The sequence below is a fragment of the Haemaphysalis longicornis genome, unplaced genomic scaffold (genome assembly GCF_048455015.1).
Source record: "Haemaphysalis longicornis isolate Haplotype H1 unplaced genomic scaffold, Haemaphysalis longicornis Haplotype H1 scaffold_2, whole genome shotgun sequence".
Classification (NCBI taxonomy): domain Eukaryota; kingdom Metazoa; phylum Arthropoda; class Arachnida; order Ixodida; family Ixodidae; genus Haemaphysalis; species Haemaphysalis longicornis.
In genome coordinates this window covers 277570365-277581546 of record NW_027526295.1, presented here as the reverse complement: position 1 = coordinate 277581546, position 11182 = coordinate 277570365, and the positions used below count along the sequence as shown (strand labels likewise).

Below are 11182 nucleotides of genomic sequence, written 5' to 3'. Positions count from 1 at the left end.
TAGTCTGTTTGGGACGCTGCAAGCGTTTGACAGGCGTCATCTGCTCATCAAGCGGCGCTCCGCCATTCTAGCGCCACTGCTCGCATTCGTCTGAGTGAAACAACTTCCGATTTTGCATGGGAGTGCATTCTCTAAACTTGAAGATTATCGCCACGGGTGGATGAAGGTCCACGGTAAAAGCTGGCTCAGATCCAGTAACAAGAGAAGCGGCCACGCAGATGCGGCGATAGAATAACGTAAGTAATTGTGCTCTCTTGAACACATCCTCATACTGTATCGAAATCCCTACCTTCCCACTAATTCTAAGATTCTCCTAACATAGTGGGCATGCACGAGAAGTCTAGACGTACGAGTTTTTTGGGGAACACATCTTTTGTCTTGACGCCACCACACAGCCCTACTCCTCCCCTTTCTCCCTTTCGGTCCAGGTCGGCTTCGAGCCTTCCTTCCGAAAGAAAGCGCTCCTCCTTCTCCTAAAATGGGCTAGAAATGACAGAAATAAAGAGACAGTGAATACGTTTATCAATATGGTAAACAACAGGAGACGCCGCGTTGCACCATCTTTACAGTCATTATCTAGACAAATTCGTAGCCGTTGAAATGTCCGGGAACCTCGTAGGCTGTCGTGTCCATCAGTGCGCCTGGAGAAAAACAAGACAGACCGTTAGGGCAGCGCTTAGAGTTGGCGTAATCTTTTAAACATTTACGCGCGGCAAATTTAATGTAAAGAACAAGATATTTCTCTAAAACAATTACCACAATGCGCTTGTTCTGTGACCTTTTCAAAAAGATCAGAAGTGCGAGAAACATGTTAAAATTCCTATAAGACGCAAAACGTCTATTCGGGGCTTCGTTCATATACAAAAAAAAAGGCTTGTTGAAGGGCAACCGCATGTAGAAGGGACCAACAAATTACTGCGAAACAAAATGTCGTGTGCAGAGCTACGTAGACTCCATGGGGACTTTAGTCCGTTTCGGACGAGCCTGAATTCTACAGTGATCGCGTAGCCAAAACACAGGCTCAAGCCAGTACCATTATCAACGACTCTCAAGCGGCGTGTAGGACGTCCATGGCGGGGCGAATATCCAAAAAGCAAGAAGGGTTCTAGCCCAGAAAACCTTAAACGATATCTATCAACTATTTGGCGCCCGAACATCTCCACGACAATCAAGCAGCCCATGCATGCGCGCGAGATATACACAGTGAAACGTCGGAGATGGCGACCGGGAAGTTCACACTGTCACTGCTTTCAGCGATATTACGAAACAGAGTAGGCTATCCTGAAGAATGCACTCGCCAGAACCTGACTCGCTGTCAAAAGAACAAGAAATCAGCCTCCGTCAACTCCAAACAAGCACGTTCCCACACCCTACCAGACTACACACCACCCTCCCCACTGTCTACACCACCCTGTGCAGATAACGGCGACTAACACACTACTCTGTATCATATGGTTTGGGAGGTCCAGAATAACCCAGACTTCAATCCAATTCCCCGTCGTACCTACGAGCCCTGGGAGAGGGAACCTGCCAGTTCGGATCCGAATAGGCGGCTATGGCTGACCAAAAGGGCGAAGGCGTCGGGTAGAACCAACGCAGTCCTGGACTAAGTACCCCGCACACCTACTAGCTCTTCACTTGAATGAAATTTTTCCTTCTCATCCTCCTCTTCCACAAAAACTTTGATTCTTGTTTGCACACCCCACATATCTGTTCGCAAATCCAAATATCCCCCTCCCTCGTAGTAGCGCACATAATTCCTTTATGTTGAAGGTTATGTTCCTAGTTTTTAATTTGTCAACCTTCGAAGCTATAATAACTCAGCCGCAATCAATAACGATAACCTATATTCATCAATTCGTAGGTCCCAAAGGCTGATAGGTCACCCTATCTCAGGGCACTATGTTTCTTAAAATGACACTGAAGGGAATTGATGACACTTCCTGTCGTGTCATTGTTCTATAGACAAGCTACAGTAAGTATACTTTGAATATTGCATCTGTACGCTAACAAAATCTACAAACTAACATCTGGACACTAAAAAATCTGGACGCTAACTAGCGACTGCGTGCTGTGTCACTCACCGGCTGTGCAGGCGGTCATGAAGCAGGCCACCCAGCCGGCGATGAGTGCGCGCATGGCGACGCGGGAGCAGTCCGGCAGCCGTTCGGGTGCCAACGCCGCGTACGTTCCCAGCTGAACGCCGAGGGCGCCCAGGTTGGAGAAGCCGCACAGCGCGAACGTGCACACCATCTCGGCACGGGGCGACAGCAGGCCCCGTTGGACCAGGTCGCTCAGCTGGCCGTAGGCGACCACCTCGTTCAAGGCCGTCTTGAGGCCCACCAGCGATGCCACACGCGAGCATTCTTCTAGGCTCACACCCATGGCCAGTGCGAGCGGGATGAACAGGCGACCCATCAGCCACTGTGGAAACAGTGGAACACACCAGCAATGAACTGGAGAAAGCACTTTTCCACATACATTATGAAGGTAGAGCGAAAATGGAAAATTCAAACTTGAAAGGAAAGGTTGATTAGTTGTGTTTGCTGCTGTGGTGTGCGAATGCTTTTTAAAGCAGAATTAAGGTGCATATTTTAGACGTCCCCATTTCAGATTTACAAGAAGCAACTCATCATGGCATAATTAGGGGACTTTAGGAAACATGACCCCCCTTCTAATTGAAGGTAAAACTCAGAACTAGACAGCTTGCTAACTAGCAAACAGTTTTTTATACATTGACTCTTAATAAGACGAACTCAATTATGACGAATTTCATAGATAAGACTACCAACCCTTTTGTTTTCTTGTCACATGCAGAATAGGACTGGGTTTAATAATGGACTATGGTTTCTATATTGTTTACAAAAAAATTTACACGGTCATTTAGAGTCTGGCTTAGCAGGAATTCTAAAAAAATGCAAACATGTGCGCTTGGACGTAGCACCATCTCTGCACTGCAGGGGCCAGGACGGGACCTGCTCCATTGAGATGAACTGGCAACTGTAACGGCGAACAAACATTTCTGAGGTACATTTATGTGGGTGTACCTTTTTTTTTTCACCGATGGCTGGACATTTGCTTTAAATATCGCCCATGCGATCCCCAAATCCTACTTCCACCGCTGCTCGAGGGGTCCCTGGTTTATTCCTAAATCTAAGAAAAGCATTCCGCCGCGTTGGCTCAGGGGCTATGGCGTTGTGCTGCTCAGCTCAAAGACGCGGATTCCCGGCCGCGACGGCCGCTTTTCGGATGGGGGTGAAAAGCAAAAACGCCCGTTTGTTCGAGATTTCGGAGAACGTTAGCGATCCCCAGGTGGTCAAAATTAATCCGGAGCCCTCCACTACGGCGCGACTCATAACCTGCGTATTTTCGGGGCGTTAAACCCCATATTCAATCAATCAAGAAAAATATTCGATACTGTGCAGTATCACATACCAACGAAAAAACTTGAAACGTATGGCATACGAGGTGTAGCGCTAAACTTAATGAAATAATTATTGCCAAATACCTATTAGCATGTGCCTCTCAACAATGAAGATCCGGTATGGCGTCCTACAAGGCTCTATCTTAATGCCACTGCTATTCCTTATATGCATCAACGATATTACAGAAATTCCCGGTTCTCTTGGAATGATAATATACGCTGACGGTACAAGCGTACTTTTTACAGGAAACGCTGCAGGATGCCTAGAAAAATCAGCTAATGCGTGCCACACGAAGCTGCCGCTGTGGTTAGAAACAAATCACCTAAGCCTTAACATTAATGAGACAAATTATGTCATAATGAAGTCAGGAAGTCAACGAGATACCGATCGTAGTAAAGTGACGTATGATGCTAACTCATTAGAACAATTAGCTCAGCCAAAATTCTTTGGTGTTTAGTTTTCTCAGGAACTGTCACGGTCGTTTCAGGTCAATAAACTTCCAGCTGAGTTCTCACAAGTTACGGGATGCAAATTCTGAATTCAATATTCTCCTGGCTAAAACAAACACTCGACTATTCTCCATTTTATTCCCGATTAGGCTACGACACATTAATACGCGGAACCACGACAGCCTATAACTGGAATAGCTTCCTTATTTTGGAGAAAAAAATGCTTCGCCCACGTGAGAACTACCAGGGACAAAATTTGAGGGACCCACTTTTTGTGACATAAATATACCATGCTTAAAGGTGCCCAAATCTATAACTTCAAACAGTTGCAACATATTCACGAAAACCTTCCGCATACCGTACTGACCGCGAAATCCAGCACATACCCAATCCGCAAGCCCCTAACACCACCACCAACAATTCAAAATAATTATGCTAATAATTCATCCCTTATCAAGCTACAAAAATCTTTAATAATAGTGACATAAAAATAAATTTATAAAAACCATCTGCGCCTTCAAAAGCCAATGCCGAAAATGTCTTGTCACTACATTTGTAACATTCGGTACCCCGTGAATTATCGTTTTTTAACCATAAGAACATTGCAGTATATTTTTGAACACACAACTTACATTTAATATGTCTTTGTTATAGTGTAAACAAATTCACTGAGCCTATTGTACTCGGTGGAAATACGTGTCTATCCTTTGCACGACCGATGTGCTTTTATGCGATTTATCGTTCCTGACTAAGACATGTTTAAGATTATACTACTTTACACGGTTGAACACATGCCTTAAATGCTTCATCAATGTACATTTGTTGCAATGTATAAGCCTGCGTTCATTGTTTTACTCTTTTGTTACATTGTACTTCCTTTGTTTTGCACCCAGCTATATGTTTGAATCTATGTGCGTGCGAGACTGTGGAACCTGTAAGGCGGCAGGGGCCACGTCAGGTGATGTCCGCCTTTAGCCTCGGCTCCCTTTTAGTGCTAAGAAAAATGAAGTGGAAAATACTTGGCCGTAAGGCAAAATACAAGGTTGGTTCATTAAAGACATTGCTCTGTCCGGATAACAATGATACCAATTTTACCAGAAGATGCAAACAAATAATTGAGATATTGAAGAAAGCATACGAAGCATTGGCGACTTCCCAGCCATTTTGTAGGGATTTTTTATGACGTCCAGAGTCTGTTTTTGCAATTCACGGCCGCCCACTTAAGCCACCGTCGAGAAACATCATTGGGGTATTGTAATAAGGCTCTAGTTCCGTTTGATCGCGTCACTCGCATTTCTAAAGGTCAGTCACATCTAACCATGTTATGTGACCATAGCGCAAAATTTGGAAGTTTTTTAATATTCATGACATTTTAATGTTCGAAACGTCTTTTGTGACCAGGGTGGAGCTAAGTGAGTTACAAAGGAATAGTTCTTTCAAATTCAACAGAGTTGTATTTTGGCTTTGCGGCCTCTTTTCATGACGGGTCCTTATAGTTTAGGCAGGCAAATTTTCTTGTCAGTTGTATCAGGCTAAATTAGTAAAATTCTTTGTGATCCCTGACTCGAGATGAGTTATTTTGTGAAGGAAGACTACAAATGGCGAAACTGCAAATCACTGGTAGTTTTCAAATTTTACTAACGTAAAAGGTGAACAAGTGTTTAAGGTTACAGTGTTACAGAAGCGCGAACAAATGACGGGATACCTAAAAGAAATACACAAAATGCATCTGGCCTTCCTTCTTCCCCTGTGTATCGTATGTTCTCCCTTTGTTGGCCATTGCAAGTAAAATGATGTCTATAGGGATCGGGCTGCCGTTGTATGGCACTGCCGTCGCTTCAGCGAACAGCGTCGCCCGTGGCGAACCGCTCGTCAACGGAACGCCAGTGACAGTCAGCGTGGCGTAGTTCTGCATGGATTTCTGTCGTTCTGCTGCGGTGCGACTTAAAGCCTAGGTAAACACAACGACTTTTCCCAGATCGCCAAATCTTGAAAGTAGAGGCAACTTTTACGAGGCATGCCATGTGTATGATTTATGCCCATACTGAGTAATTTCAAATAGCAGACAACGCTTAACGCGCCAAGCTGCAAGTCGAGCTAAAGTTACTAGTCCCTTCCTTCGTGCAACTTTTTCATGCAGTATTGCTTCCTGTGTGCAGTTTGGCGTACCGAGTAATACATTGCAGCTGAGTGCTCCTCCAAAGCCGGCTTGGGCAGCTGGTTAAAAATGCTATGGCGCTGTCCTTTGGAAGTAGATGACGAAATGGCGTCGTGATCGAGCGAAAGACAAAGTTGTGGGTGCTGTTTAAGATTTACCCCAAAGTAAAAATACTGAGGGATGACGCTACGTAACTGCATTCCTCACATATAAACGTGTTTAATTTCACCGAAATACGTTTACAACAGCCGTCGAAAATCGTTTCCAGAATAAATACCGCATGATAGTGGAAAGTTAGTTCTTGCCGTGGAAAAGCGTACTTTATGCCTGTATAATACAATAGTTTTTCAGAATACAATTAGTCCGTGGTTGAAGGACGAGAGACAGGAGGGTGTCAAAAATCTGTCCTTAGTTTCACAACCGAATTCTGCGGTCGCGTTTTACCACAAGCTGCCAGTTGGGATTGAAAGTTCACGCATTGCTCCCTCCAATGACGACAATGGTTTAACGCAAAGCTTTCTCGTGAAGGTTTCCTTGGTTGCCGTCAAGGTTTGACTTTGACTCGAGGACTGTTTGGACTTTGACTAGTTAAGCCTTGAATTGGACCCTCACGCAGTTTGGTCTTTTAATCGCAGTGGCTTAGGTTTGACATTTCCCAATTGCATTTCACACATAGAAAGCTTCGCGTCCAACCATCGTCGTCGTCAGAACGAGGGCTGGGTGATTTTTCTGTTTGATTTTGCACGTACATGCCCTCTCGAAATCCAAACTGCTTCCAGCGTGTCGGCAATGCGTCTGTGCTGGAGGACTCGGGATGACGAACCTCTGTTCGAGGCAACTAGTCGCGTGTTTTTTTTTTGTTTTCTTTACAAGACATTAGAAGGCATTACACGGTTTGCGTTGAGGTACTCAGCAAACAATGCTTACGCATTAAAAACACAGGCTGACGTTAACACTCTGCCACATTTGCCAACGCCTTGTCCGTCTATCGGTGCCAGCCTTTACTCCACACAGGTGTTAAAATGGGGAGACGAGGAGGGAGGGTATGCAGCTTGGACTGCTGGGTGGTTGAATTACTTTGGCTCTCGATAAAATGACCACTACAAACGCGGGAGCTCCACTTCAGCTCTCAGACTCCCATGCTATCACTCATGGAAACAAAAAAAAAAGCTCGAAGTTACATAAAGAAATTGTAAACTGCCGCGAAGTTACCACGGCCACACGATAAGCGACACGCACATAAGTGCCTTTCTCTTCGACGAACACGTATCGAGGTACCCCATCGTTAAGACTGGGGTAGAAACTGTAGTCAATGAAACCAGTAAAAATAATTTACATTCGTAGAAATTAACAATAATACTAATAGTTTTAATCATACTCTAATCGGGTAGAGCGAGGCGCCCAGCACTGCGTTAAACACACATGTGAATTAGGCCCATACCAAACCTTAGAAGCGTCCGACGAGTCGACGTTGCCGTTGCTGCATTTAAGAACTCAACACGTCTTGCTAGCCTGTTTCACCACGCATATCCGTTCACAACAGCACCTAAATACTAAAATCCCCGAAGCAAACACGACAAAAACGCGTTATTCAAGTTATTACCTATTAACATTTGACCGAACAAACTGGAAACAGCTTGAAACTGTGATCACACTTGTAATAAATGTACGTAATAAATTTAAACGAATAAATTTAAATCTGACAGACCATGCATAGCTCTCAAGAACTTTTACCTTCGCGGTGCATTGCGTTCCCAGAACGGGCACCAGTGTGGGAACGAGACTAAAGCTTTCTGATAGGCGAGCAACAAACTCGGAATATTTATAACATATGAGAATAGAATAGGAGGTCAATGATGATTACTGAAGGCAGGGCTTACGTTGAGGGTGAGGAACTGCCAACCGAGCAGGCCACCCAGATAAACGAGAACGGCGTCAGCCAGCGCCATGCAGGCCATGAAACCCAGCAGACAGGCGACCACGTTGGCCGCAAGCATCACCAGAGCAGTCATGCCGCGGGCCATGGTCTCGAGCACGCTCCCGTTTTCCGCACTGCGGTTACGAGTGGTCTTTAGAATTGCTTCGTACGGTTGTTTCCTACATTTCGTGTGTCCTTATCCCTCTCTGCGATGACGTCGCGACATATTTGTTCGGGACAATGCAGCGCTTTTCTTTCCGGCCGGCAGCCCCAAACATTCGACACAAGATTTGAAAAGCATTTGCAAGCACAATCAATTAGTAGGCGCATTGACACAACTGTATGCGTATATCAACTGCTGACGGCTGGCCAATGCATTGTCCGCCATCATGTTGCCTTTCCTAGCACACCTCGTTCCAGACCAGCAGGCGGGAAATAGCGGGCCAATTTTTCAAATCAACTCTGAAAGACATCTGCTTCTGCAGAACTCTTTTAAATACACTTGCGTATTTACTCCGTTCCCCGGCTCTTAAAAGTGAAGTACTGACTGCCCAGTCTCCAGTTGTGTAACTCAAAATACTTAACGATATCCTGGTGGTTGGATGTTAAGAAAAATCTTGGTTGAAAAACCTTGCTAAAATCACTCAACGGCTCAAGCAATTCGAGTATAGAAAACAGCTGGTTTGGACAATGCATGATGTCCCCGCGTGGTATGAGAACTTTTAAGGGGTATAGTAGAATTATGGGGTCAAAGACGTTCTACATGTATATGCTGGCGGGGCTGTCAATGCATTTCTTCTATCAGGCGATAAACCGCTCCAGGTAACGATAACGACACGCATAAATAATGTGGGCCGAACCTGCCTATTAGGCAGTAGTCACATCGCGCCGAGCGTTCATGTGTGATTCACCTAGATCGCACGTTCTTTTCAGGCGCTCGGGCGAGGCTGACCGCATCTGTGCAGTGTAAACCTACCGAGTACACTTGCCAACGCGTGAGCCGAAAACGCCAGGGGGTGTCGTTGAGCTCCGAAACCCTACTTGCCTACAAACATGGGTTTCTTCTCTGTCTGTATAAAGCCTCTTCGAAGTAAGCGTTGCTGTAAAAAACAAACCCACAACTGTTGTCCGCCGTTTCCGGTTGAGCTGTGAGTCACGCAATAGCTGCTGCGCGCCCGCTGTGCTTTGGTAAGGCAAGAAAATCTCCATCCCATCACTTATATAGCGCCTCTCCAACGTAGTTTTTTTCACGCGTGCACATGGAGTTGCGATGGACGAGTTATCCGCGTCCACCGGACTGCCGAAGTTTCCTTTCACTTAGACATATAAAGCTTTGCGTTAAAAAGTGAGGCAAAGCGTTACAAAAACCATTCGTAAAGCGCGGAGTCACCTTGGTTGCAAGTTCTTGATCTTGTCGGGACAGGAGGTTGTTTCCTCCGCCTCAGGATAGAAAAGTTTGGCGAATGCCAACGCGGCTGGAGCTGACATCAATGAGGCTGCCATCATGTGCTCGGCCTTCACCTGCGAAATTCCAGCACGCTCTATATTCCAGTTTCTAGAACATTAGTTATTTCAGCGGTTACTCACACATGCTCATTTTACTTGAATCTTTTCTTATTATTTCGCAAGTGGGAAACGCTCGTTAATCGGCGAGCGTGTGTAATACGTGTACCATGTTGAAAATCTCTCAAGTAGAATTTGAATTTGGGCTGCACAAAATAGAGACGGGTTTTATCAAGCTGTCAAGGGCTCTTCTCAGCTGCAAAAGGCCAGCTTTTCTTTGTTTTCCTCCCTCTCCTTGAAGAGAAGTAAACATATTCTTTTATTTGTTAGATGTGTTGTATAGAGTGAACGCATAGAAGGACCAGTGCAGCGTTTCTATTCCGGAGCCTGCTGCGTGGTACCACAATCTTTCTTTTAAAGCAGGGGTAAGAAATGGAATTTTAGAATGATTGCACAGGTTACTATCGTGCATTATTTTCGCGGTATTTGATGAAATACTTTTTGTTATCTGAATTAGGGTAAATAGTCCTTCAAAGTGGGCTGGCTGGCCTGTAGTAAGAATTGATCCGCACGAAGTAGCAAAAACACAGACATGCGAAAAAGACGGCGACAACATTTTCAGCACCAGTTAGCAACTGATTATGTAAAAAAAAGGGCTTTCGTTACTTGATAACGGGTCGAGTTTAATACTGCAAAATAAAGGACGTAGTGCTGAAATATTTAATGACTATTGCTAGGTTCATGACGGGATGTGCTGAAAGCAGATCTCGCGTTCGAACAATGCAATAAGTAGGAGTTGACAAAACACTACGCATTTCATCCCCCTGACACACTTAGAAATACTTCTACTTCTCACTAGGGTTCCCTTCGTGACACCTCTAAATCTCGGCATAGTAATTTTTCTAATTGCAATGCGCAGAAAAATGTCGTGAAGCAATACCTGTATGTATGTGCTGCAATGTTTCCGCCGCCATTCGTGGAGTATGAGCAAAAGAACATTTTGGCTTCGCATGTAATGTTCGGTGTAAGGCAGAGCTTTATGCCCTGCTATACATTTTAGAGGCCACGAAATAAGGACGCGAGAAATATAACACGCAATTTTTATGTTTCTGAAAAGCGACTGCGAATAACATATCAGCTCTAAGGATCCTGCCGTTCTGGGAACAAGCATTTTGTGCCGTTCGACATCCATATATGTTTGACTTACTCACAATAAGTCCTTTGAAAAAAGCCCCATGCTTCAACCATCCCTTTACTCACGCTTGAGTCGATGTTGCGTCAAGTGCTTTTACTGTGTTTTGGGACGTGCGGAAATCCAAATTTAGTGTGCTCTGCATACTTATACAAGTCGTATCGACAGTGTAGCAGACAAACCATACATTTTTTCGCAAACTTGCACGCACCTGGTTTATTGAAAGTGTTAATTGCTAGACATAAGCATGAGATGGTGTGGTGTGTGTACGATTTGTATCTATGTTCCATTTGCGCCCTATCGCATTCTTATATCTAACTATTAACACTTTCAAAAAATCTGCACACCAACGTATGGCTTGTCTGTTCTCCTATCCCTGTCATTCGTCTAACTATGCGGGGCGCACTACAGTCAAACCCGACTATAATGAACCCGGATAGAGCGAATTATGCTATATATCGAACAAAAATAAATCAATTACGGAAATACACGTGAAACATATTCCCTATAACGAAGTTCACATCTGATATATCGAAA

The 11182-nt window shown here is 44.7% G+C and overlaps 1 protein-coding gene across 1 annotated transcript in view; it reads right to left on the bottom strand.

Moving 5' to 3' along the window:
• Nucleotides 1-548: 548 nt before the first annotated feature.
• LOC144168654 (solute carrier family 28 member 3-like) overlaps nucleotides 549-11182 on the bottom strand; it is a 21356-nt gene continuing 10722 nt past the window's right edge. The window contains exons 5-8 of the mRNA XM_077697599.1: nucleotides 9341-9471; nucleotides 7913-8069; nucleotides 2085-2424; nucleotides 549-641 (exon numbers count right to left, since the gene is read on the bottom strand). Of these exons, the coding sequence (XP_077553725.1) occupies nucleotides 577-641; nucleotides 2085-2424; nucleotides 7913-8069; nucleotides 9341-9471 (693 nt within the window). The 3' untranslated portion in view covers nucleotides 549-576. The remainder of the gene's footprint in view (nucleotides 642-2084; nucleotides 2425-7912; nucleotides 8070-9340; nucleotides 9472-11182) is intronic.